Below are 26415 nucleotides of genomic sequence, written 5' to 3'. Positions count from 1 at the left end.
AAAAAAAAAAAAAAAGAGTTCTTAGTATATATAAAGCCCTTAGAATAGCGCGAGGCCCAGAGGGAGTGCTGTGAAAGTGTTAGCACTGTGATTCGTGTATCGTGCTCCACAGAGCTAGAGAATAGCTTCAGTGCCTTACTGCAAGCCTGGATCCAAACGCTTGGCTGGATCTCCCTGGTTGAGTCAGCCTTCAGGCCAAGCACCCTCCCCAGAGGGCCACCCAGATTGAGAGTCAGGGAGGGCAGGCCTTGGGTCAGAGCCTTGGAGTGTGTGCAGAATTGAGAGGTGCGGTGGTAGTGGGCTACTCCTTTGCTTCCACTTAGCCAGGCTGCTGGGGAATCCCTCTGCCCCCAGCTGCCAACACGTTCTTGCTTTTGCCTTCAGTGGCTGCAGCGGAGGCTCTTGTTGAGGCTCTTGTTCTGTCCGGAGGCCTGGGGTGGCTGGGGATGGTGGGATGAAGCCAGAAAAGTGTGTGGTGGGCGCAGAGGTGGAGGGACTAGAGAGGCCGCATGTGGGAACTCTTGTTCCAGGGAGGGTGGGCTGGTCTGGTCCCCACTGAGAGTGAGGCTGGCCATATGTATGCGGACCAGCTTCTTTCCTCCATGTGGACCCCTTCCCTCCACCCTCCTCCCTACTCTAGACCTCTAGGGGAGATATTAGCTTCTCTTGGTGCTTAGCTATGTGCTATGAATAAGAGAGCCCCAGTCCTCCAAGATATGGCCATCTCTGAGTTTGGAGGTGGGGGGATACTCCGGACTTGTCTGAAAGTTGGCCACGCCACCTGGTTTCCTTTTCTGTGCGGGGTACCCTCCCCTTCCCTTCCTTCTGTTCTTTTTCTGGAGTGGTCTGTCTCAGTGTTCTGGCGATGGCCTGTCATTGGTATGGTGGAAAATGCATGGGTTTTGGAATTAGGCAGATGTGGATTTAAATTCCAGCATCCTGCTTAACGCGTCTCAGTGGGTTTCCTCATCCGAAAGACAAGAAAAGAGTCCTCACATAGGATTGTCATGAAGCTTAAATGAGAGCATGCATGAAAGCTGCCTAGCCTGATGTCTGGACCATTAGGTAGAGGGTGACCAATGTTAGTTCCTCATATCCCTGGCATCTAGCCGAGGGCCTGACCCACAGTAGGTGCTGAATAATGTTACTGCCTGTCTCACCGGTGCCTGACACGGGGCTTGGCAGGCGATAGGTTCCCAGTACATAGTTGTTAATGAATGCCGAACGCATGCCCTCTTCCTTGCCGCTCCCCGCCCCCTGCTTGGTCTGGACGCCGGCTCTGATGTGGGACGACAGCTGCTAAGAGACCAGAGCTGTGGGAAGGGAGAGTGGCTCTGTGCCCTCCCCTCCTCCTCAGAACTGGCCCAGTGCCCCGTAGATGCCTGTCTGCAATATTGCCTGAACAGCTTCGGGCCCTGTCCCCCAGCAAGGGAGATGGAGGAAAAGAGTGCGGGAGAGAGGCCTCGGGGTTTGCCCTGCCTCCACTTTTGAGTCTCTCCTTCTGTGAAGAGAGATCCTTGTAGTCAGCTGGGTGCCAGTCACCTCACCTTACCCCTTCCTTCACTCCTGGCCTGGGGTTCAGCCCCAGGGGACCCAGGCAGCCTCCATTCCCAGCACAGTCCTCCCCTGGGGAAGAAGCCTTGGCTGTGATCATGGAAAATTGTCCTGCCAAGAAAGTTGTAGCTGGGAAAGTGTCTGAGGGGGAGGTAGGAGAGAGGACAGGGTGGGGGCAGGGAGGGTGGGAGGAATGGGGAAAATCATGGATGTGGGGAGGGGAGGGACGATGGATGGGAAAGGGGATTCAGGGTATGGGCAGAAAATGGGGGTAGGATGGGAGACAGATGAGAAACTTGCCCCTACCTCCATGCCAGCTAGAGTGACAGATAGAATCCCGGGCTGGCAGTGTTGCTGGGAGGATGGGGTCTCTGATGGGTCCCTGATGAAGGGTGACGAAGGACAGGCCCATATCTAGCCCCTTGCTTGGCCTCTGAAGCTGGTCCCTGGGCCACCTCGTGGTGCCAGTCTGGGCCCCTGTTACTTTTGCTCTCAGCATTCTTGGCATTTCTGGGAGGGTTCCAACTGGACTGGGTTTGGGGAGGAGGGCAGAGCTTGGGGATGGGGCCAGGAAGTGGGTAGGAAAGGCCTGGTCAGGAACAGGTGCTGGGAACAGGCGGTTCTTTCAAACTAGCTGCGCTGGCCAGGCCACTTGGCTTGGCGTGCGCGTGCACGCGCGCGTGTGTGCGTGTGTATCTACAGTGCACGTGGGCCCTCATCCAGAGAGTATGTGCATATGTAATGTGATGATTGCATGGCCAAGTGTATTAATTTGCCCTTGCCAGGACTCGGGGAACCTGACTTCTGGCCTTCCTCCTTAGTTCTTCAACATTTGCTTGGTTCTGAGGGGTCGGGTCTGGGCAGTGTTGGGGAGGCACGGCACTCTGGCTGCCAAAGCTGGCCCCTGCCCCATTGTGCAGGCTGCTGGTGGGTGCTCCGCAGGCCCTGGCTCTGCCTGGGCAGCAGGCGAATCGCACCGGAGGCCTCTTCGCTTGCCCCCTGAGCCTGGAAGAGACTGACTGCTACAGAGTGGACATCGACCGCGGAGGTGAGGACCCCGCAGGGTTGGGGAGGGGGCATGGCACAGGAAGGGGAGGAGAGGACTCGGCCTCCTCTTCCCTCTCCTCATTTCCACTATCCTGCCTCCAGCTGACGTGCAGAAGGAGAGCAAGGAGAACCAGTGGTTGGGAGTCAGTGTTCGGAGCCAGGGACCTGGGGGCAAGATTGTCGTGAGTACCGTTTCTTGTGACTGTGTGCCAGGGTGGGTGTGTGTGTGTGCTTATAGAACACAGGTTGGCGTGTCGTATGATGGCCTCATTCCCAGGACCAAAGGTAGAAGACACGGTGCCTGTCCTTATAAATTTAAAACCATCTAAGCATCCATCTATCCATTTGTCAGACTCTTACTGAGAACCTCTTAAGCATCAGGCATTGTGCGCTAGTTACTGAGAGAGGAAATGTAAAGATGGGAAAAAGCCTGGTCCATGGCTCACAAAGCCTACTGAATAGTTCTGGAGACTCTCGTTCTCTGTTTCTCTCTGTATCATCACTAACACGTGCAAACACAATTAATAATCGGAGTCACCGTAGGGCAGAATATGGTTAATGTTTTTTTTTTTTTTTAAAGATTTTATTTATTTATTTGAGAGAGAGACTGAGAGAGAGAGAGCATGAGGGGGGGGAGGGTCGGGAGGGTCAGAGGGAGAAGCAGACTCCCTGCCGAGCAGGGAGCCCGATGCGGGACTCGATCCAGGGACTCCAGGATCATGACCTGAGCCGAAGGCAGTCGCTTAACCAACTGAGCCACCCAGGCGCCCCTATGGTTAATGTTTTTGAAGAATTTTTTTTTTTTAAAGATTTTATTTTATTTATTTATTTGTGAGAGAGAGAGTGAGAGAGAAAGCACAAGAGGGGTAGGGTCAGAGGGAGAAGCAGACCCCCTGCCGAGCAGGGAGCCCGATGCGGGACTCGATCCCGGGACTCCAGGATCATGACCTGAGCCGAAGGCAGTCGCTTAACCAACTGAGCCACCCAGGCGCCCCTGTTTTTGAAGAATTTTTAAAATTTTTATTTATTTGAGAGATGGAAAGTGAGAGAGAGAGCATGAGCAGGGGGAAGGGGGAGCAGACTCTCTGCTGAGCAGGGAGCCCGATGCGGGGCTGGATCCCAGGACCCTGGGATCATGACCCGAGCGGAAGGCAGACGCTTAACCGACTGAGCCACCCAGGCGCCCCAGAATATGGTTAATGTTAAGGGAGCGGTACAGTCCCCAGTATGTGAAAGTCCAAAGGAGGAGTGGAGAGAAAAGACTCCCGCGGGGGCAGTGCGGGGTAGAGTTCAGCCAGCCTTTCAAGAATAAGCAATGGGGCGCCTGGGTGGCTCAGTTGGTTAAGCGACTGCCTTCGGCTCAGGTCATGATCCTGGAGTCCCTGAATCGAGTCCCGCATCGGGCTCTCTGCTCAGCAGGGAGTCTGCTTCTCCCTCTGACCCTCCCCCCTCTCATGTGCTCTCTCTCAAAAATAAATAAATAAAATCTTTAAAAAAAAAAAAAAGAATAAGCAATGCTTCAAGAGTGGAGAGAGGAGGAAGTTCTTCGCAGGCCAAGTGGTGGCACTTACAAAGATCCAGAGTCAGGACCAGCTTGGCCTGTCGGGGATAAGCACATATGGGGTGCTGTGTGCTGGCTTAGTGGGGCCTGGGTCCCCAGGCAGAATGTGGAACAAGGTTTCTTCCTAACAGCGCAGGGAAGTGAGTGCAGCTGGGATAGGTATGTGTATATCGCCTAGCGCTGGGCTGGGTGGTGGTGCCCAAGTAATGTGTGTGTGTCTGCGTGCTTGTCTGCACGTGGGCTGTGCGGCTCCAGCAGGTCACTGGCCCACACGGGGCTGAGGGGCGGATGACCCCGTGTCGCTTCCTCCCACAGACCTGCGCGCACCGCTACGAGGCTCGGCAACGAGTAGACCAGATCCTAGAGACCAGGGATGTGATTGGTCGCTGCTTTGTGCTAAGCCAAGACCTGGCCATCCGTGATGAGCTGGATGGTGGCGAATGGAAGTTCTGTGAGGGGCGCCCCCAGAGCCACGAACAATTTGGGTTCTGCCAGCAGGGTACAGCTGCTGCCTTCTCCCCCGACAGCCATTACCTCCTCTTTGGGGCCCCGGGAACCTATAACTGGAAGGGTGAGTCACTCCTCAGGGAGGGGAGAAGGGAACCAAAACGTCCTCTTACCTCAGAGATGGGACTGGGGGCAGCACGTGGCCAAGCATGCCCACACGTTCACTGCCATGTCGCCCTGGGGCACTGCCGCGTCCTCCACCCCCATCATGCCAGCACGCACACGAGTGGGGGAGTCTCCCCGCCTTCGAATGGCTGAATGTTGCCCACCATGCTGGCATGAGCCCCCGCACGCACGGCTGGGCCTGCTCGCTCCAGCGCGCCCGCCCCACGGCATCACCCCCTTTCCCGTCTCCGCACGCTGCCGCGGGCTGAGCTGACACTCGGTGAGTGGGGCGGCAAGTCTATGGGACCGGCGGCTTGGGCTGGGGAAGGGGTAGAGATAGGGCTGCGAAGGAGAGGAGGGCCTTCCCTGTGTGCCTGTCTAACTGGCGTCTGGCCTGAGAGGTGCTCCTCGCTCCCTGGCCCGGGCACTAACAGGTCTGTCCTTGCAGGCACCGCCAGGGTGGAGCTCTGTGCGCAGGGCTCAGCGGACCTGGCGCACCTGGACGACGGGCCCTACGAGGCGGGGGGTGAGAAGGAGCAGGACCCCCGCCTCATCCCGGTCCCTGCCAACAGCTACTTTGGTAGGGACCCCTCCCTGGCCCAGAGCTGCTCTAACCCTCTGCTCCTCTCTCTTGTCCTCCCTCTCCACGCTCCCATCCTTCTGTCTCTGTCTCTGTCTCTCACCCTTTCTCTCTGTCTTTCTGTCTCTGATTCTTATCTCTCTGGTCTTTTGTCTCTCTCATATTCTTTCTCTCCCTTTTCCTCTTCTACCTCCTTCTTCTTGCCTTTATGTCTGGCTCTGTCTCCCCACTCTGTGGCCCCTCCTCTGGATGTCCCTTCCCTGGTGTTTCCCCCCACCTGCCCCCCGCAGGGTTGCTCTTTGTGACCAACATTGATAGCTCTGACCCTGACCAGCTGGTGTATAAAACTTTGGACCCCGCTGACCGGCTCCCAGGACCAGCCGGAGACTTGGCCCTGAATAGCTACTTAGGTTTGTAAGCTCCCACCACGTCCCCCTGGGCCCTGGGGGCTTGGCCTGGCCTCCCCTCCTCTCCTGCCCTGCCCTCACCAACACACACCCAGGGAAATACATATTGGGCCCAAATTTCAAAGAGCTAGGCCCAGTGACCAGGCCGGAGAAGATGCCCCGAGGGGGATGGCCTAGGGGGCTGTGAACAGGGCTCTCCATGGAGGAAGAACCAGGTGGGTTGAGGCTGTACTGGGAGAGGAGGGTAGAGCTCTAGTGGGACTTGCTCTGAGGGATGGATAGTGGACACATGCCAGAGAAAGGTCTATCCTTGTTGGTAAGTCCCTCTCATTGTTTCATCTGCAGCCCTGTGCAAAGGGGGAGGAAACCAGGCCTGGGAGATGTTTGGGTGAATCAAATTCTTTCCCACTCCCCCTTCTCTCCCCTCTATCCACATGAAGACTTCCCTTCCCTGCCAGCAGGGATGGAGTGGGGGGCAAAGAAGGTGCATTAGATGGGGCTGGGGCCTCCTGGGTGTGCAGAAGGTAGAGCAGCTCCCTGGGGACCTTAGGCCTGGTGCCCTGCTCGGCTCTTGCCCAGCTGGCTGACCTTCCTAGCCATTGCCTTTCTCTTTCTTCCCCAGTCCCTGAGGCTGACCTCATTGCACTTCTTGTGCCAAACTCTAGTCTCTGGGTGTGGGAGGGCTGCCAGGCCTTTGGAGGGGGAGGCAGGGCAGTCCAGCTGTGGTGGTGATAAACTGGAGGGCACCTGTACCTTTTGGCTCCAGACCTGTGAGGAGGGGGCAGAGTGGGGGGGCGGTGCCTGGACGCAGCTAGGCTCCTGAGTCTTTCGGGGAGGGCTCACTGGTAAGTCACCCCCCCCAGGTTTCTCCATTGACTCGGGGAAGGGTCTGGTGCGTGCAGAGGAGCTGAGCTTTGTGGCAGGGGCCCCTCGTGCCAACCACAAGGGCGCTGTGGTCATTCTGCGCAAAGACAGTGCCAGCCGCCTGGTGCCCGAAGTTGTGCTGTCTGGGGAGCGCCTGACCTCTGGCTTTGGCTACTCGCTGGCTGTGGCTGATCTCAACAATGATGGGTGAGAATGGGCACGGGGGAGTGGAGCCTGGGGGAGGCTGGGCGGGCCTCCGGCATCTTTCTGACTGCCGTGGCTGGGGAGGGAGCCACACTGACTGTTTCCCTCTCTCCGTAGCTGGGCAGACCTGGTAGTGGGTGCCCCTTACTTCTTTGAGCGCCAAGAAGAGCTGGGGGGTGCCGTGTATGTGTACATGAACCAGGGGGGTCACTGGGCTGGGGTCTCCCCTCTCCGGCTCTGTGGCTCTCCTGACTCCATGTTCGGGATCAGCCTGGCTGTCTTGGGGGACATCAACCAAGATGGCTTTGCAGGTGTGATTGGGAACCGGAAAGCCCCGGGGGAGGGAGGGTCAGAGGCAGGGATGGGGAAGCGCCTCAGAGGTCAGGGGGAGGCCTTCTGACGGCTCTGGGAGAGAAGCAACCTGGGCTGGCATCTGAGCTTTACCATTTACCAGCTTTGTGACTTGGGTCAAGTAAACTTTCCGAGCTGGTAATATCTGCAGAGAGCAGCTAAGAGGCTTAAAAATGATGTGTGTAAGATGCCTGGGACTTAGTAGCCTCTCAATAAAATAGAAAACATACTATATGGAACTGAGTGACTGAGGGAAGGTTGGGGTCCGGATGACTGCCCCCCCCGCCCCACCCCAGTCTGATTACCTTTTTCTCATGCCCACAGATATCGCTGTGGGGGCTCCCTTTGATGGGGATGGGAAAGTCTTTATCTACCATGGGAGCAGCCTGGGGGTTGTCATCAAACCTTCCCAGGTGAGGGGGTTCGTTGGGATGAGGTGTGGGGGGAGTTAGGGGGGCAGCAGAGGGCAGGGGGCAGAGCTGGGGGTCATACTGTGGGGGAGCTGATGGTCTGGTCCTGCAGGTGCTGGAGGGTGAGGCCGTGGGTATAAAGAGCTTTGGCTACTCCCTTTCGGGTGGCCTGGACGTGGATGGGAACCATTACCCGGACCTACTGGTCGGCTCCCTGGCCGACACTGCTGTGCTTTTTAGGTGAGCTCCTTCCTCTCCTCTGCCTCTGCCTCTCCCTGCCTGGGATCAGCTGCCCTCTTTCCCTGCCTCAGAGTCTCATGTTTCTTGTGCTCGACTCCCCATTCCCCAGGGCCAGACCCGTCCTTCATGTCTCCCACGAGGTCTTCATTGCTCCCCGAGCCATCGACCTAGAGCAGCCTAACTGTGCTGCTGGCCACTCGGTCTGGTGAGGCGGGATCCAAGGGGAGGGAGGGAGATTTCAGGGCCCACTTTTCCCCATTCTCCCTTTCTCTGCCCAGTGTGGGGCTGGGGGCTGGGGCTGGGGGGCAGGAGTGAGGCATTGGCCCATCAGCCTGGCCTGGCTCAGGAGCTTCCCTTGCCCCCACAGCGTGGACTTGAGGGTCTGTTTCAGCTACATTGCAACCCCCAGCAGCTACAGCCCTATTGTGGGTGAGTGAAGTCCTCCTCCCCTTTCCTGCCCCATTGGGCTTCAGGGTGGGTCACTCTGAGGTAGAGAGACGGGCATCTCAGAGATAGGGTTAGAGTAGAGCAGTTCCCCAGCTCACTGGCTCTTCTTTTCTCTCCACATGCCACAGCCCTGGATTATGTGTTAGATGGAGACACGGACAGGAGGCTCCGGGGCCAGGTCCCCCGTGTGACCTTCCTGAGCCGTGGCCCAGATGACCCCAAGCACCAGGCCTCAGGCACCGTGTGGCTGAAGCACCAGCATGACCGAGTCTGTGGAGACACCATGTTCCAGCTACAGGTGGGCCCTGACCCCTTGGCCTCTGAGGGTCATTGTCACTGCATGATTTCTTTTTTTTGATTCCTTTTAGCTTCTTCCCTAACATGCTCACAGCTCATTCTTTGATCTCAACTTTTGGAAAGCCTCCCTTATGGGCTGACCTCCTCTTCACCTGCTGCCTTCTTGTGCCTTCTGCCTTCTGTGTGCAGAGTACAAGTTCTATCCTCCCTGGAGATGGAGATGGCAGGTTCCCTTGTCATACCTGGTCCTCAAAAGCCCTGGATCCTGGTCTCCTCCCTTTTCCACCCCAGTCGCTCTCCCTCCCCCTCACTCTGGTTTCTACCTCTCTCTCTCTCATCTCTGCAAGCTTCTTGCCAGGTTTCAGAATCTGTCCTAGGTCTGGCTGGGGCCTGAGGATTGTTCTAGTATCCACGTCCATCCTTCCTCTTCCCAGGAGAATGTCAAAGACAAGCTTCGGGCCATTGTGGTGACTCTGTCCTACAATCTCCAGACTCCACGGCTCCGGCGACAGGCTCCTGGCCAGGGGCTGCCCCCAGTGGCCCCCATCCTCAGTGCTCACCAGCCCAGCACCCAGCGGGCAGAGGTGAGCATGGGTTCTGGCTTAGCTCAGGAGAAGGAGCTGGAAGGAGTAATGATCATCATCCCTCACAGTGACAAGCATTCATAGCTTCCAAAACTCTTTCACAGGCTACCCCAGCAGTTCCCCATGTCTCTTGGTGTTTTGACAAGTAGACCACAAAATGGAAAATGGCTCAAGTGATCATGTGTTCCTCGTTAGAGGGGACACTGATCTTCCATTCTATGCGTTCATTCACGGGCCCAGGCTGATGGGGATCTGTCATCCTCAGATGTGGCCCCCAAGGTCCTTAGGTCACCTCTATCCCTGTCAGCTGGAAGGGGGAGCGTGAAGCTCCTTGTATGGCTCTCCTGGCCAGCCTGGAAGTGATGCCCTTCACTTCTCTTCACATTCTAAATCCAGAATCAGTTACACGCAAGGGAGGCTAGGGAGATGTGGTCTGGCTGTGGGCTAGCCTTCTGGCCTCTACCTCAGCACCATCACTGCTCGTTTTACTGAGGAGGACACAGCTCAGGGTGGTTCAGTGACCGGCTCAGTATCACACCGCTAGTAAGCAGCAGAGCTGAGAGTTGAAGCCCTGTTGCTTAATCTTGTGATACTCCACCCCACTGTGTGCCTTGGCGACACATTCACCTCCTGCCTCACCCCTAGGAATGACCCTCTCCTCACATCTCTCCCTAGATCCACTTCCTGAAGCAAGGTTGTGGTGAAGACAAGATCTGCCAGAGCAATCTGCAGCTGGTCCATGCGCGCTTCTGTGCCCGCGTCACTGACACGGAGTTCCAGCCTCTGCCCATGTGAGGGGGGAGCGAGGGGGCAGGTGGGGTGGGAAGGCAAGAGTTCAAGGAAGAGAAGGAATCCCTCTCAGGAGGGCCAGGCCAAGGGGCGGGGCTGAGCTTGCAGACCGAGGGCGGAAGCTGATAATTCAGAAGATGAGGGTCAGCGATGGGGCCACAGAGGCTCTCCTGGCAAGGAATAACATGCCTGCACAGGACGTATAATAATACACAGTTTATGTGCAGTGCACTGTTTAGTCTCCCCAACCCAGTGAGGTAGGCATTATTATTAGCTCCTTTGTGGATGGAGAACAGGGGGCCTAGAAAGGTTAAGCTCCTTGCCCCAGGTGAGGAAGTAGGGGAGCTTGGACCGGAACAGCGGTCTCCAGGCTCCCCATCTGGTTCTCTTGAGTGTGGGAAGACCTGAGGCTTGGACTGGCATGGAGGCCGATGTGGGGGAGCCAGTGGGAGGGGAGACCAGGGAGTGGAGGCAGGCAGCATGCCCCGGGCGGGGAGCAGGCAGGAGAGGGAGAGGCAAAGGAAGATGTTCAGATTTAGAGTGTGAGTGGGATCTGACCTCCAGGGATGCAGATGGGACAACAGCCCTGTTTGCCCTGAGTGGGCAGCCGGTCATTGGCCTGGAGCTGACGGTCACTAACCTGCCCTCGGATCCAGCCCAGCCCCAGGCTGATGGGGATGATGCTCACGAAGCCCAGCTTCTGGTCACCCTCCCTGCTTCTCTGCACTACTCAGGAGTCCGCGCCCTGGACCCCGCGGTGAGGGCCTGCGGCAGGGTGGGGTGGGGTGGCGGGGGCTCCGGTAACCCGGACTGACCTCTCCTCCTTTCCTCACTGCAGGAGAAGCCGCTCTGCCTGTCCAATGAGAATGCCTCCCACGTCGAGTGTGAGCTGGGGAACCCCATGAAGAGAGGTGCCCAGGTTGGCATGTCAGCCCTTATCCCTGTCCGAGTGCCTCTCTAAGCCCTGAGCCCTTCTCCAGCCCCTAGCCTTCCCTGACTCTAATTGCTCTCCACTCTTGGCCTAGGTCACCTTTTACCTCATCCTTAGCACCTCAGGGATCACTATTGAGACCACAGAGCTGGAAGTGGAACTGCTCCTGGCCACGTGAGCCTGGGGGGCCCGGGGGTGGTGAGGGTAGGGGCAGCTGGGTTGATGTCCACCTGGATGGGGCTCTGCTGTTTTCATCGGAGCCCTTGGGGTGGCGCCCATGCCCCATTGCCCATGCGTGCTCCTGCCCACACACCAGGATCAGCGAGCAGGAGCTTTATCCGGTCTCTGTCCGAGCTCGTGTCTTCATTGAGCTGCCGCTGTCCATCACAGGGTAAGCTCTGCCCAGATGGGCGCATCGGCTGGAGGGGTGGGCATTGCTACTCCCAAGCCCTGGCCTGGGCTCTGCCTCCTGACCCTCCAGTCAGCCAGGCCCCAGGCCTCCTCAGCCCCTCCCCCGTTCTGACCCTTCCACGCCAGGCTGGCCATTCCCCAGCAGCTCTTCTTCTCTGGTGTGGTGCGGGGTGAGAGCGCCATGAAGTCTGAACGGGATATAGGCAGCAAGGTCAAGTATGAGGTCACGGTGAGTGTCCTGGTAAGGCCCCTGGTCAGGCCCCTCCCTTCTTGGCACAGAGACTGGCTGAGGCATGTTCCAAGGCTGTGGTTCTTCCACCCTATGGTAGCATGATGATCCAGCGAGTTCAAGGCCTCCCCTTGCTCCTGGACCTTGATTGTGGGCAGGTGTTTTTGTTGGGGCCTCGGCTGACCATTTCCTGGTCATCCCTGTGTGGACATCTCACCTGCTGGTCTGGTAGACCATGAGGGTCCAGGGAAGCTTTTCTGCCAGGGGCTTTAGCTGGGGGATGGGGACAGTGGGGGAGGGCTGATGTCTCTCCTTAAAACTCTGCCCGTGCTTGGCTGGGGCCTCCCCTCGCAGGGACATCTCCAGGCCTTCCTGGTTTTGGCGTAGGCAGAGAATGTTGCCTGGTGGGGTCTAGGATCCCAAGTCTTTGTTGAAATTCTGCTTCCTGAGGCCTTCCCCTCAGCCCTTGTCCCCTCTGTCTCTGCAGATTTAAGGCCCACTCAGAAACGGAGCACCCTCCCTTCACACTCCCTTCTGCCCACAGGTCTCCAACCAAGGCCAGTCGCTGAACACCCTAGGCTCTGCCTTCCTCAACATCATGTGGCCCCATGAGATAGCCAACGGGAAGTGGCTGCTGTACCCCATGCGGGTGGAGCTGGAGGGCGGGCAGGGGCCCGGGCAGAAGGGGCTCTGCTCCCCGAGGCCCAACATCCTCCAGCTGGTGAGGCTTAGGCAGGGTGGTCAGGGCCACTGAGGCAGGGTGGAGGGGGGTTAGACTTTGGGAAGGATGTCATGGCGGCTGTGGGAGGCTGTGGGGGCCCAGGGGGAAGGTAGTGGGGAGGAGATGGCATCTCAGGATGGCTGTGTTGGGAGGGACGCTCACTGCTCCCACTCCCCGCATCCAGGATGTGGACAGCAGGGACAGACGGCGACGGGAACTGGAGCAGCCGGAACAAGAGGAGCATCCTGAGCAGCTGGAGCCCAGCACGTCCTGGTGGCCGGTGTCCTCCGCTGAGAAGAAGAAAAACATCACCCTGGTGAGGGCAGGGCAAACACGGTACAGTCCGAATGAGGGGCGGGGCTGTTGGTGATGTCACAGGGGGTGCGGGGGGCAGGGAGCTTTAGGGTGCTGGGCGTCCAGGAGGCTGGCCTGTTGACAGGCGTGATGGTCACACACCTGGAGCGAGTTGACAAGACAGTTTATATCACACCCGTGAAGCAGCTGCTGACACCACGGGTCCCCCTGTGACCACCAAGTATTCACTCCAGAACAGTGCCCTTGACCTGCAGCGAATTAGCCACACAATCAAGTACTTGTTGGGCATAGCTTGGTTCTTTAAGTGGATGTATTGAGCCAATGAGCACGCGCTCTGTGCTCTTCCCTTGTAGGACGGTGCTGCCAGTGGGTGTGGAGGGGACAGGCTGGGGGGTATTTGGCCCGGCTGCAAGGAGGTGGAGACCTGGGTGTGGAAGGCTGGGCGGTAGAAGGAGTCAAAGAGACTGTTGGCAGGGGGATGCGAACAGATGGGCTGGGCCTGGCGTCGTCTGTCTGGGAGGGAGCTCCACTGTCACACCCTGTCTCTCGTGGGGGCCCTCAGCTTCCCTGCTCCCGGAGAGCATGGCAGGAGGCAACACGATGGCGGGTGGGGGTACCGTGAACTTGCATCATGGGAGGTTCCCTGTCACGGGTATCGTCCTGCCTTCTCCATGTGGCTGATTTCCCCTGAAAGACCTTCCTTTCTAATAAGAACTTTGATTTTTTCACTTAAAATTGCCTTTACACAAACTGGCCAAGGATTCTTGAGCTGCTCAAAAGTGGCAAAATAAGGGCGCCTGGGTGGCTCAGTTGGTTAAGCGACTGCCTTCGGCTCAGGTCATGATCCTGGAGTCCCTGGATCGAGTCCCGCATCGGGCTCCCTGCTCGGCAGGGAGTCTGCTTCGTCCTCTGACCCTATCCCCTCTCATGTGTTCTCTCTCTCTCAAATAAATAAATAAAATCTTTAAAAAAAAAAAAAAGTGGCAAAATAAAAGACGATTCAAAGAATTCAAATGCTCTCAAAGGCCTTCTCCTGTACATGAAGTGTGGTGAATATAACACAATTTTTAGGCAACTAGATCATCAGGTGGGATCGGGCCAAACGGATGTAGGTGAGACCTGGAAGGAGCAGGGCTTAAGTCCCCGGTGCCCCAGCAGCTCCTGGGACAGCCTCCTCCTCCTTCAGTGGGTTTGGGCTTAGCATAGGAATGTGGCTTTGCCCGACATGGACCTGGAGTCAAGTATCTGTTCTACCACTTACCAGCTTGCTAGCTGTGCAGCCTGAGCAAGGTCACCTGGCCTCCTTTTTTTTTTTTTTTAAAGAATTTATTTTTAAGTAATCTCCACACCCAACGTGGGGCTCAAACTCACAACCCCAAGATCAAGAGTCTCAAGCTCCACTGACTGAGCCAGCCAGGTGCCCCTCTTTTTTTTTTTTTAAGTAATTTCTTTGGCCAACAAAGGGCTTGAACTCATGACCCTGAGGTCAAGAGTTACATGCTCTATGGACTGAGCCAGTCAGGCACCCTGCACCTGGCCTCTTTGAACTTTAATTTCCTAGTTTGGAAAATGAGGATGATGATAATATGCATCTTGCAGGGTGGCTTTAATAAGTACCTTACAGCTAGGAGATGCTCAGTAAACGGGACTGTTGTAATATAACATAAACATTAACTGGGAAACTACAAAACTGGAAACTGACAGCTGCTGCTGTCAAATAAGAGACGTCCTCCCTGCTCCCCATGTATTTCAAGGTCAGAGAGGCCAGATTTGGGGTAGGCTGCTCTTTTGGACCATGGGGTTAGTTTGGGAGGACTTCCTGGAGGAGGTGAGTTTGAGGTCGGCTAAGGAAAATGGGAGAGATATGAGTGAGGACCAAGGGCAATAGGGGGCCCAGGGTGTGGGAGCTCATGGGTGGACGGACGAAGTGAAGTCTCTGGGCAGATTCTGTGTCCGTGTGAGTGCATATGTGAGGGTGCTGGGCCCTGGGGAGGCTCAGTGGGCTGGGGCCAAGTGGCTCAGAGCCCTGCCTGTCCCGGTCCCTAGGACTGTGCCCGGGGCACTGCCAACTGCGTGGTATTCAGCTGCCCTCTCTACAGCTTTGACCGCGCCGCTGTGCTGCACGTGTGGGGCCGCCTCTGGAACAGCACCTTCTTGGAGGTAAGGGCACCGTGGCGGTGGGGCTGGCATCTTCCTCCCCGGCCGTCCCTCTGGGACTCGCTGCTCTTTCTGCCTTCTCCCTGTCCAAGTGCAGCACACTCTTAACCCAAGGCAGGCAGAGACGCCCTCTGTATTGGGCACCATGGCACTTAGAATTTCAGGAGCTGGGGCGGGGCGCGGGGGGCATTGAGGAGAAGGCTGTCCTCTGCTCCCTTAGGAGTACTCAGCTGTGAAGTCCCTGGAAGTGATCGTCCGAGCCAATATCACCGTGAAGTCTTCTATCAAGAACTTGCTGCTCAGAGATGCCTCCACGGTGGTGAGCTGCAGGCCTGGCGAAGCTGGGGTGGGGAAGCTCTTCTTTCCCTCTGCTCCAGTCCTTGTTCCCTTAACCCTTCATTCCCCAGATCCCCGTGATGGTTTACCTGGACCCTGTGGCTGTGGTGGCAGAAGGAGTCCCCTGGTGGGTCATCCTCATGGCCGTCCTGGCCGGGCTACTCGTGCTGGCTCTGCTGGTGCTGCTCATGTGGAAGGTGAGGCTTGGGCAGGCGGCGCTGGTGGGGGCTGGGCCTCCCTGCCAGGCGGGAGGCCCTTCATGCGATGGTCCTCTGTCCCACCCGCTCTCTCATTTATTTGGCCCATCGACACTGAACGCTTGTGTGTCCCAGGGACTCTGTCGGGCTCCGGAGTTTCAGAGAGAAGTCAGATGCAGATCCTGACCTCCGGGGTCTGATAGTCTCGTGGGGGAGGTGAGCCTTGTAGGAAGGACCAGGCAGAAGGCGCTAGGGCCAGCGAGTGCTGTGGGAGTTCAGAGGTGAGAAAGCTTGAGAGCAGGTGGCTTAGAAGCAGATGGGGTCATAGGATCTGGAGGTGGGAGATGGCGTGGGCGGGACCATGGGAGGCAGAGCCATGGAGGCAGGGAAGTGGGGGCTGATTTAACGAGAGCATGGCAGGGAAGGCTGGGAAGGAAACTGTGGTAAAGAAGACACAACAGCGTGGAGAACAACCTCCAGGGACTGCCTCCAGCACGGAACTCAGAACCTTCACATACCAGGCTCTACATGGAACCGTCTTCAAACACAGTGTAGACCGAATCCCATTTGTGTCTGGGGTTCCACCAAAAAGCACACACGTGCACATGTCAGTACAGGGAATCGCATCCACCACCCATCGTCAGACCCTGCACCACATGCCACATCTGGGCAATGGAGGACCATGCATGTCTTTGGGGCCCCCTGGAGAACTGCCCCCAGTCCTCCCCGGACCAGGTGCGGACCAAGCGCACTGTTTGGTAAATGTGAGTCATCAATGGACCAGGCCTCTGGCTGAGCATCCAAAGTGTGGGGAACCTGGCCAGTCTTCGGGGACTTCATGAAACTGGCTCCAGAATCCCTGCTCCCTGCTTTCTTGGAAGGGGGACAGAGTAGAGATAAGGGCCCCCACCCACCCCTCCTGAGTCTTCCCATCCTCCACCTCTTTTGCTCCCCTCCGCCCTTGACATCCCAGTGTGGCTTCTTCCATCGGAGCAGCCAAAGTTCATCTTTTCCCACCAACTATCACCAGGCCCATCTGGCTGTGCAGCCCTCGGCCGTGGAAGCTGGGGGCCCAGGGACTGTGGGGTAATTGTTGTGTGTGTGCACGTGTGTGTGCGTGTGAGTGTGTATGTGTGAGTAGAGCCCCCAGCATTCAGGGGACCAGGGTGAGGAAATGAGATTGCACGGGGGTGGTGTGGAACGGGGGTGGGAGGTAATTATAAGGGGGGTATTATAAGGGCGAGTACACACGACCTGAGGCATGCACAAAGGGGTGGCCGGGCTCATGCAGTATGAGCATGTGGGGGTGCAAGGAGGTGCCATGCATGGCTTTTCTGGGGGCATGAGTGTGCAGAGACAAATGTACAAGGACATGCCGTGCGGTCTGAGCATGTAGGAGCCTCGGGTGGTCCTGAGTGTGAGTGTGCAAGGGGCACATTTCCACCTCGGTATAGAAGGGCCAATGTGTTCATGATGTAGGGCGGGGCAAGGTCACCATATTCATGGACTTGGGAGGGCCCTGCCCCGAGGGAAATGCTGTTTGAGTACACGGGGTGTGTGTCCGAGGCTCGAGAGGAGTCATTCCCAGTATGCAGGGGTCTAGGAAGTCATTTTTTTGTCTCAGATCTCGTTTATGTTCTGGGGCATGCTGTTGGGTCTCTTAAAAAAAGCTTGGGTGGGGTCTGCGGTCCTGCTGTTCCATCTTCAACCCCCGCTTTCTGGAGCCCAGGGATATGTCCTTGGTCCTGCACCTTTGGCCCCTCCTGGTCTTTCTCTCGCCGTGGGGGAGGACCTGGGGGCCCGGCATTAATTGTGGCACCTGTGGAGGCCATGCACCGCACTGGATGCTGTTCCACCCAGCTCCTTTCTGCTGCGGTTGGTACTTTCTCCCCCACTGATGGTGGAGGCAAGGGGCTGGGCTGTGCTGGGATCTGCTCCAGGGGCCTCAGCCCTGCAGGCTCCTCATGTCTGGCCCGGGGTCCTTACAGATGGGATTCTTCAAGCGGGCACGGTACCCCGAGGCCACTGTGCCCCAATACCACGCGGTGAAAATCCCGCGGGAAGACCGGCAGCAGTTCAAGGAGGAGAAGACAGGCACTATCCTGAGGAACAACTGGGGCAGCCCCCGGCGGGAGGGCCCCGATGCGCACCCCATCCTGGCTGCTGATGGGCACCCTGAGCCAGGTTCCGATGGGCATCCCGTGTCAGGCACCACCTAGCTCCCTGGGTCCCAGCCTGGCCCATGGGTCCCCTCCACCCTTTCCCCCCGACATGGCTCCTTGGGATGAAGAGGGCAGAGTGGGTTGCTGGTGCCCCATCAGGATGTGACAGGATCTGCTTCCTCAGGGGCATAGGCATCCCCCCCCCAAGGAACACCCCCCAAAACTTCCCTTAAAACAGTGTGTGATGAGGGCAGTAAATCAGGAATGGGGTTGTGGAGTAGGGGAGAAGGGCAGTGATGTCCTGATGCAAACGTGGGAAGAGGGACTCTGATCCCTCCCTCTCCCATTCACCCTGTTTAACAGGACCCCAAGGACCTGTCCCCCTGAAAGTGCCTTAAGCCCCAGGGTTGGGGAGGAGGTTGTGTTGCTGACTCAGGGGCTCTTCCCTCCCTAGTTTCCCCTCTCCTCTGACCTTAGTTTGCTGCATCAATCTAGTGGATTTTGTCTATTTATTAAAAAATATTTGAGGACAAAACCTCTGGCTTCTTTGCTGAGTCCTGCTCCCCCGGTCCAGGGTCTCCAGGAGAGGACTGCTTCCTTCTGTAACCCCCACAGCTCAGGACAAAGGTGGTAGTGGGAGGGAGGGCTGGGCACATGGGTGTGGTCTCAGATGAAGAGGAGGGGGACCTTTACTAATGGGAACAAGGGAACTGCCCTAGCAGTGGGTGGGCAAAAATTGGGAGACCCAGTCTAGGGATTTGCAGTCAAGGACATGGCAGGACATCACTTTCCTCCCTGTGGTCAGGTTAGGAATACAGCCTTCTCACTTTGGCAGGAAGGATTGAAGTTAGACGCGGGGGCAGAGATGGGGGAGGGAGGAAAGGGGCGGTGGGGGGAATGGCTTCTCTGCCTAGATCCCCCTCGGTAGAAGACAGGTTAGGCGGTTGGCGGGATTGCTCTGGCTGGAGGCAGGACTCGGGAAGGGTTATTTCACAGCCTTTCCCATGATGTGGGGCCCGATAGGCAACCACTTGAAGGGAGGGGGATGTTGTTCCATTTGGAGTTGAGAGAACTGGGCACTCTCGAGGTCCTTCCAGGTCTCTCTGGTGAGGCAGCAGCCGTCCCCAATGTGTCTCCAGGTGGGCTCTAAAACTTGCTGCCACAGGAAGGCCCAGCTTCCACGTGGCTCAGCCACATGCTCCCAGAAAAAGAACACTCCTCCCTGGGAGAGAAGAGAGAGTTAGTGTCCCTTCTTTGCTCCGTTCTACAACATCCTCTGCCCTCACTCCACCCCGCTGACCATGCCTGGTCAAACCTCTTGGTGAAGCGGGGGTTGCTGGTCAGCAGGTGCATGAAGCACATCATTCTGCTCCTGACTTTCTCCGTAGCCCCTGGCTCCTACCCTCCCAGTCAAAAGCGCATCTGAAGAAGTGGGGGTGACTGGTGAGCGATTTTAAATGATGGCCAGGGGGACAGCCAGCCAAAGAATGGCCAGAGGGACAGCTTAGCCGAGGGCAGACAGATGGGGAGCTGGAGAGACAGGAGCAGAGATCTCACCGTGTACAGAGACGCTGTCTTCTGAGACTCAGACACATACATCCAACCTTATCCTGTGGCTGACATCCCGGGGAAACCTTGCACCTGACTCGTGACTAATGCTGCCATTCCTTCACCCCTTTTCTCCTTGCTGAACCCTCTCTAGGTGATCTCACGCACCCCTGTGCTCTGAATTTACCAGCTACAAGCTGGTGACTTCCACATCTCTGTGTGCAGGCCACATCTTTCTCTGACTTCCCACAGCCTCTATGGCTTTTCTGCCTGCCTGTCTCAGTGGCACCTCAGACCCAACAAGTCCCAAATGCGTTCCTCTCATTTCAGCAACTGACACTTCCCTCTACCCTCCCTCTTCCCCTCCACCAGTCACTGATACCAGAAACTCGGAAACCATCCTAAACTCCTTTCCACACCCAGGTCAAAATCTTACAGATTCTATGTCCTCTAATATCTCTATCTAGAACCCTTTTTTATTTTCCCCACTCCTCCACATCCTGCTCAGTCCCTCAGATCTCAGTGTAAACATCACTTCCTTAGGTGTCTCTCCCCCCTCACCCCCCAACCGCTGCGTTAGGGGGCTCTCCCGTGGGCTTCCGCAGCACCCTATTCTGCCCCATCGAGGCCCCGGTCATGTTCACTGTTCACCAGCAGGTGGGGGTGGATGGGTGTCCAACGCGCTTGCACACCTAGGCCCTATCCTGGAGCGGCCAATGCTGCGTCTGCCTCCCCCACGCCCGTTCCCCCTCCGCGCGGCTCACCGGCCTCAGCACTCTCTGGACCTCCTGCAGGACCCTCCTCGGACTCTGCACGGAGCACAGCACCAGGGTGCTGACCACCACATCCATGCAGCCATCTGCCAGTCCTTTCATGTCCTCTCCGGAAGCCACCACAAACTGTTCATATTGGAGATGCTTGTTCTCAGCCATGCTCTTTGTCAGGAACTTCTCAAAGTGGGGGTTTGGGTCCAGGCAGGTGATCCTGCAGCCCGCTGGGTAGAACTGGAAGTTGGCACCAGTGCCGCAGCCCAGCTCCAGCAAGGCCACCTTCCCGGAGGCTCCTGTAAGCCCCTTTATCTGGCCAAAGAGCTCCTGTTTCTTACTCCCCATCTTGCGGTTGCACTTGGCAGTCAGCACAGCCATCAGGTAGGGCAAGCCGATTTGGCACAGGGGCTGCCAGCAGCCCAGCAGAGCCATCAGGTGCAGGGGCAGCGTGAGGAGCAGCACCAGCAGCTGCAGGAGGCGCACCAGGGCATCCATGACACGCCGGCTCGGAGGGGCGCTTCCGTTGGGACGCTGGCCTTCTCGCTCTCTCCAGCGCTGGAGACAGGAGTCTCTCCGCCCCCTGCGATGGGACTTCGTTCCCTGTGTCCTACTTGTCCACTTTCTCTTTGCCAGGGTGTGGAGGGTACATGGAATGTTTGCAGAGGACGCAGGGACTATGGCCCCATAGTTTTATGTGGGGGGAGCCGGTGTCCTGAGTGGTGCTGGTGTCCTGAGTTCTGGGGCCCTGCCAGTTGAGGGTGGGGGTGTGATCATTTCAGAGAGGAGTGGGAAGGGCAGACGGGGACAGGTCTCAGATCACAGCTTTATGGGGGCCCAATGCTGGGACAGAGCTGACTCATGGGCATGTGCTGGCCTCATTCTGTCCCCAGGATCTGTTCAGGTTATGCAAGCTGGAAAATCTGGTTGGGTTCCCCTGGCACACCCCCAGGGCTCTGTAAACTGTAACATGCCTTTGCCCCAGATTGAAGCCCAGCACAGAGGATTCAGGGGAAGGCCGGATTGGTCAGGAGAAGGAGGGAGATTTCAGGTCAAAAGAAAGGCATTTTTTCAACTGACCGGTTCAAGACCACAGTGCCCCAGCAATAGAAGAAAAGAAGGGAGAAAAAGGCAGCGTGGAGAAGCCCAGGTCCCAGAGTTAGTTCTGCCATTGTAACTTGCTGTGTTTCTTTGGGCAAGTCTTTTTACTTTCTGGGCTCCAGTTTCTCAACTGTAAAATGGGGAGATGAAGAGAGATTGGAGGGGCCTTCCATAGTTGCTAAGGTCTCCCCCTGCTCCTACATTCGTGTGATCTAAGGAAGAGTGGGGGAAGACAGGAAGCAGGTGACCCTAGCTGTCCTCACAGCCCAGGACCGTACTCCTGACGCTTTGGTCCCGTGCTACCATGGAGGTAGGGCGGTCTCAGAACCCAGACTTCGGGGTGACAGGCATCTTAGCAGAAAGTCTCCAAATTATTATGCGGTGGCTTCTCTTTTGGCTGAAGCCTCCCTCAGAAGCTTGGGGGGAGCTCTCCACAGATAGTTCCACAGGCTGCCCACCAACTGCATAGTGGCCAAAGGAAATTTTGTATAGAGAAAAGAAAATCAACAGCTTGGCATTATACAAGAGGGAAATTACAATAGTCTAAAAGCTCATGAGTAGCATTTCCCAGGGCCACTGATGGCCTCTGGGGGAGGACTGAGTTTAAACAAAGTCCCGGGTTGAGAGGGGTGCTCTGTCAAAGCCCACTGCCTCTGCCGTCCAGTCAAACCCACCAGTGGATCTGCTCCGGCAGGGGGGGCCTTAAGAGAAGAGGTGTGGGGGCAACTCCTGAGTCAGGCAGGGATGAGCTATTTCAGGAAAGTGTCTTTTACCGCACGGAGCTGCCCGAGCCAGGGGCAGCCCCCATGCTGCTGGTCAGGTGAGAGGTTCTGTGCCCCCACAGTCAGACACATTCTTCTCTGGGCTTTGCTTCTGTTGTGACTGTAAGGGAGGCAGCAATTCTCCCCACAGCAGGGGTGCGAGCTCACGGAGGAGGTGGTAATGATCCAAGCCCCATGAGAACGCGGTGTGGGCGCGGAGTGGCTTTTCTGCTGTAGTGAAGAGTCAGGGGAAGCCGAGCCAACTGGGGGACAAGAGAGGCTCCTCGGAGCGGGGATAGGAAAGGGAGGGTGTTCCCGGCAGAGGAAAAAGCAGGTGTATGGACAGACGCCGCCTGCCCCTTTCTGGAATGGGTGAGCAGCTCAGTTTAGTGGAGAATGGGTGAGCTGCAGAAGTGGTGGGAGGTGAGGTCAGAGAGAAGTCGCTCCGTGGAGGTTTCTCTTTGCTTTTAAAAGAATCATTAAACTCTTTTCTGGAAAAGGTAATACATTCACATGGCACAAAATTTAAGAGGTACAAAGAGACTAGAGAGAAAATTCTCTCTTCCACTTTAGTCTCTCAATGACTCAGATCCCCTCTCCGGGGGCACCAAACATCACAATAGCAATTTCTTGGAATCTTTCTGGAGATGGAGATGATCTGCGAAGTAGCAGATGACACACCCACCCCACATTTAGATGCATACACACAAGTGTGTCTACATATTCCTCTTTCTTTACACAAATGGTAGTACATTGTACACACTCTCGAACACCTTGCTTTATTGGGTTTAGCAGATACTGCCCAAGAGTCTTCCAAAGTGGCTATTCCAATTTACACTTCCACTAGTAACATTTGGTGTTAGGCATCTTTTATCTATCTATCTATCTATCTATCTATCTATCTATCTATCTATCTATCATCTATCTATCTACCTACCTACCTATCATCTGTCTATCATCATCATCTAGTTATCTATCTACCTATCATCTCTACTCACTCATTCATATTATTATTGACTCACAGATTTCCTGTTTTATTCAATGGGCTGTAGCCTAATACCCTCTTTGTACAGTTTTAATGATGTATAATTATGCGTAAGAAAGCACACATAGTTGTGTATGCTTGATGGGTTTTGACATATGAATACATCTGTGAAACCATTACCACATTCAACACAGTGAACATGTGTACCAACCGTGAGAGTTTCCTCACGTCTTTTTGCAATCCATCATTCCCTCTTTCATCCCCATCCTCAGGTAACCACTGGTCTGCTCTGTCACTATAGGTTAGTTTGCATTCTCTAGAATTTTATATAAACGGAATCCTATAGTATGTACTTTTTGTCTGGCTTCTTTCTTTCTTTCTTTCTTTTTTTAAAGATTTTATTTATTTGAGAGAGCGAGTGAGCGAGCGAGTGAGCACACAAGCCGGGGGGCAGTAGGCAGAGGGAGAAGCAGGCTCGATCCCATTAAACAATGACTCCCCATTCTCCCCTCCCCCCAGTCCCTGGAAACCCACCAATGTACTTTGTCTTTATGATTTTTTTTTTTTTTTTTATTTGCGAGAGAGAGAATGAGAGACAGAGAGCATGAGAGGGAGGAGGGTCAGAGGGAGAAGCAGACTCCCTGCTGAGCAGGGAGCCTGATGTGGGACTCGATCCCGGGACTCCAGGATCATGACCTGAGCCGAAGGCAGTCGCTTAACCAACTGAGCCACCCAGGCGCCCCGTCTTTATGATTTTGACTGCTCTAAGTACCTCCTATAAATGGAATCATACAGTATTTGTCTTTTTGTGACTGACTTATTTCACTTAATCTAATGTCCTGAAGGTTATCCACGTTGTAGCATATTGAAGAATTTCTTCCCTTTTAAGGCTGAATAATATTTTGTTATATGTATATACCACATTTTGCTTATCCATTCATCTATCAATGGACACTTGGGTTGCTTTTGCGATTTAGTTACTGTGAAAACATGGGTATACAGGAGTGCCTGGTGGCACAGTGGTTAAGTGTTGGACTCTTTGTTTCGGCTCAGGCCCTGGTCTCAGGGTCGTGGGATCAAACCCCACCTCAGAATCTGCTTCAGATTCTCTCTGCCCCTCCTGCTCATGCTCTTGCTCATTCTCTCTAAAATAAATAAATCAATCTTAACCCCCCTCCCCTCAACGTAGGTGTACAAATATCTCTTTGAGACCCTGCTTTCAATTCTTTTGGGTAAATTCCCAGAAGTGGAAATGCTGGATTATATCATAATTCTATGTTTGATTTTTTGAGGAACCAACATACTGTTTTCCATAGCACCCATTAGGAATGATGTGGGCTGTAAGACTGATGAATCACAGACCTGTACCCCTGAAACAAATAATACATTGTATGTTAATTAAAAAAAAAAGAATGATGTGGGTTTTGGGGTTGAGACAAAAATCCCCATGTTAAATAAGTAATGTAGTTACATTTAAGATAATTTTACTTCTTCCTTTCCAATTTGGATGACTTTTATTTCTTTTTCTTGTGTTGCTTTGGCTAGAATTTCAACTGTGTTGAACAGAAGTGGTGAAAGCAGGCATCCTTTTCTTATATATCTCAGAGGAAACGTTTTTAGTCTATCACCATGGAGTATGATGTTTGCTCTGGGTATTTATTAGGATTATGTGAAATATATTTTAGGGAGAACTGACATACCTTTTTGTCCAAAAGTATGTTATGTGTCCCCAACTGTTCATATCTTCTTTTGTCCTGTCAGTAGTATTTCAAAGATATCGTCATGTAGATACTGAACATTTCTTAAGCTTCTTTCTAGTTATATTACTTTTTTTTGACTAATATAAGAGGAAGTCTCTTCTTCACTTCTATCTTCTAACTGGTTTCCATTTGTATATATATCTCATCATTTTTGTTTCTGTGTATCAGCTTTGTACCTAGTCATCTTATTAAATGTTCTTACTGTTTATAATTATTTTTTTATTTGATTCTTTCTTTTTTTTTTAGGATTTATTTATTTATTTTAGAGAGAGAGAGCGCGCGAGTGAAGGGAGGGGCAGAGGGAGAGAAGCAGACTCGCTGCTGAGCATGGAGCCCCACACAGAACTCAATCCCACGACCCTGAGATCATGACCTGAGCAGAAATCAAGAGTTGGACACTTAACCACCCAGGCGCCCCTCTTTGGGTTTTCTAAGCATAACACGATCCGTGCCAATAACAGTAATTTACCTTTCCTTTTCAATTTTTATATCTTTTATTTCTTTCTCTTGCTTAATTGATTTATATAATTCCTTAGAACAATGTTAAATAGTAGGATGGGTACTAAATCCTTTTCTTGTTCCAGAAATTAATGGGACTGCTTCACATGCTTTCCCATGGGCTATATCTATTTTCTCTCAGCTTTTCACCCACCTTTTTATTCTCTGCTCTGTATTGCTGGAGTTAAGAGCCTGCATTTACCTGGCTCACTTGCTTCCTAGCTTCTTTGTGGGTTCTGCCGATAGTAAGCCCTGGAGGGAGAGCAGACCGCGGGAGGAAGAAGGCGTATCCCTGCTGCCAGGTGCATGGTGTGGCTGTTGTTGGCTGTGGTGGTTCCAAAGCAGCAGTGGATTCCATCAGCCCGAGCCAAAGGCTGCACCTTTTCAGCCATTCCATCTCTGCCCTCTTCGGCAGATCTAGAACATGTGACAGTGTCAGCAGGACAGCGGCAGGGTTTGTGGGCTCCAGTCCCGGGCTGTTAGCCACTTGTGATCTCTGGGAATCATCCCTTATTCCTTTTGCCCCTCCAAACTTCCTAATTTTTCCCCTTGGAAATATATATATATGTTAAACCAAGGGGACAAATGTATATGTTTTAAACCATGGGGAAAACACATATATATGTTTTATATATATCTATATGCATCTTATTTTTAAAAAGATTTTGTTTTTATTTATTTGAGAGAGAGAGAGAGACAGAGATAGAGAAAGAGCAGCTCAACAGAGAGCCTGACTTGACTCGGGATTTGATCCCAGGACCCTGGGATCATGACCTGAGCTGAAGGCAGACGCTTAACCAACTGAGCCACCCAGGCGCCCTATATATATATATATATTTTTTTTTAATTAAGTTTTTGGCTTAACATATTTTCTAAAAGACACATTTATTTATTTTACAGAGAGAGAAAGAGTGCGTGCATGAGCGGGAGGAGGGGCAGAGGGAGAGGGAGAGAGAGAATCTCAAGCAGACTCCCTGCTGAGCACAGGACCCAACATGGGTCTCAATCCCATGACCCTGAGATCATGACCTGAGTGGAAATCAAGAGTCATTTGCTTAACTGACTGAGCCACCCATGCGCCCCTTGGGTTTAACATATTTTTAGCCAGTTCTCTACATTACGTTTCTTCTGTTTTGAAAGCATTGGAGTGATTTCTGTTTGCCTGACTAGACTTTGACTGAGCCACCCATTGAGAATGACATGGACGTTGGGGTTGAGATAAAAACACTTAATAGTGTTAAATAAGTATTGAGATGAATGTTCATAGCAAATCCTCTGTCCTCTTAAAACCTCTCTCCTATCCTTACTTTCCATTGATGAATTTACCTCATACGTTATGATAGAAGTCATCAGGTGTGAACGTCTTTATTTTCTACCACGAGGCCTACAGATTACCTGCCTCTTCTCCCATCTTTCCTCTCTTATTATAATGGAGGGCATGTTGTTACTTCTGTCGAGGGTTAATCTCTCTTTATCTATATTATACCCTCTTACTGTCTCAATTTTTCACGTAACATTGAAACTTTACTGAGATATAGTTCACAAAAACATATACCTTAAAATTCTCCAGTTTAAATTACAAAATTCAGTGG

At 54.2% G+C, this 26415-nt stretch overlaps 2 protein-coding genes across 7 annotated transcripts in view; one reads left to right on the top strand and one right to left on the bottom strand.

Moving 5' to 3' along the window:
* Positions 1-26415, top strand: part of ITGA7 (integrin subunit alpha 7) — a 32061-nt gene that overhangs the window by 2073 nt on the left and 3573 nt on the right. The window contains exons 2-27 of one of the 6 annotated variants that reach the window (XM_081821828.1): positions 2475-2602; positions 2704-2783; positions 4478-4733; positions 5223-5354; positions 5645-5764; positions 6625-6832; positions 6947-7140; positions 7505-7593; positions 7703-7830; positions 7940-8035; positions 8198-8259; positions 8406-8575; positions 9009-9158; positions 9834-9949; positions 10512-10704; positions 10786-10866; positions 10973-11052; positions 11195-11269; positions 11416-11518; positions 12063-12239; positions 12424-12555; positions 14601-14714; positions 14932-15030; positions 15119-15244; positions 16218-16330; positions 17233-17442. In XM_081821828.1, coding sequence (XP_081677954.1) covers positions 2475-2602; positions 2704-2783; positions 4478-4733; positions 5223-5354; positions 5645-5764; positions 6625-6832; positions 6947-7140; positions 7505-7593; positions 7703-7830; positions 7940-8035; positions 8198-8259; positions 8406-8575; positions 9009-9158; positions 9834-9949; positions 10512-10704; positions 10786-10866; positions 10973-11052; positions 11195-11269; positions 11416-11518; positions 12063-12239; positions 12424-12555; positions 14601-14714; positions 14932-15030; positions 15119-15244; positions 16218-16330; positions 17233-17293 — 3283 coding nt within the window. In that variant the 3' untranslated portion in view covers positions 17294-17442. Of the gene's footprint in view, positions 1-2474; positions 2603-2703; positions 2784-4477; positions 4734-5222; positions 5355-5644; positions 5765-6624; positions 6833-6946; positions 7141-7504; positions 7594-7702; positions 7831-7939; positions 8036-8197; positions 8260-8405; positions 8576-9008; positions 9159-9833; positions 9950-10511; positions 10705-10785; positions 10867-10972; positions 11053-11194; positions 11270-11415; positions 11519-12062; positions 12240-12423; positions 12556-14600; positions 14715-14931; positions 15031-15118; positions 15245-16217; positions 16331-17232; positions 17942-24571; positions 24737-26415 lie in introns of those variants that run through there. The other 5 variants (XM_081821829.1, XM_006728741.3, XM_081821830.1 and 2 more) reach the window with 5 other exon arrangements.
* TMT1B (thiol methyltransferase 1B) lies at positions 17897-20502 on the bottom strand. Its single transcript, XM_006728740.3, has 2 exons — positions 19719-20502; positions 17897-18628 (listed from the first exon to the last, which is right to left on the bottom strand). Exons 1-2 carry the CDS (start codon positions 20214-20216, stop codon positions 18392-18394), a joined length of 735 nt encoding a protein of 244 aa, XP_006728803.1. The 5' UTR covers positions 20217-20502; the 3' UTR covers positions 17897-18391.

Source organism: Leptonychotes weddellii, chromosome 5, assembly GCF_054177405.1.
Source record: "Leptonychotes weddellii isolate Sample4059 chromosome 5, ASM5417740v2, whole genome shotgun sequence".
Taxonomy (NCBI): Eukaryota; Metazoa; Chordata; class Mammalia; order Carnivora; family Phocidae; genus Leptonychotes; species Leptonychotes weddellii.
The sequence above is the reverse complement of the archived record's forward strand: the minus strand, read 5'-3'. Positions and strand labels throughout refer to the sequence as shown.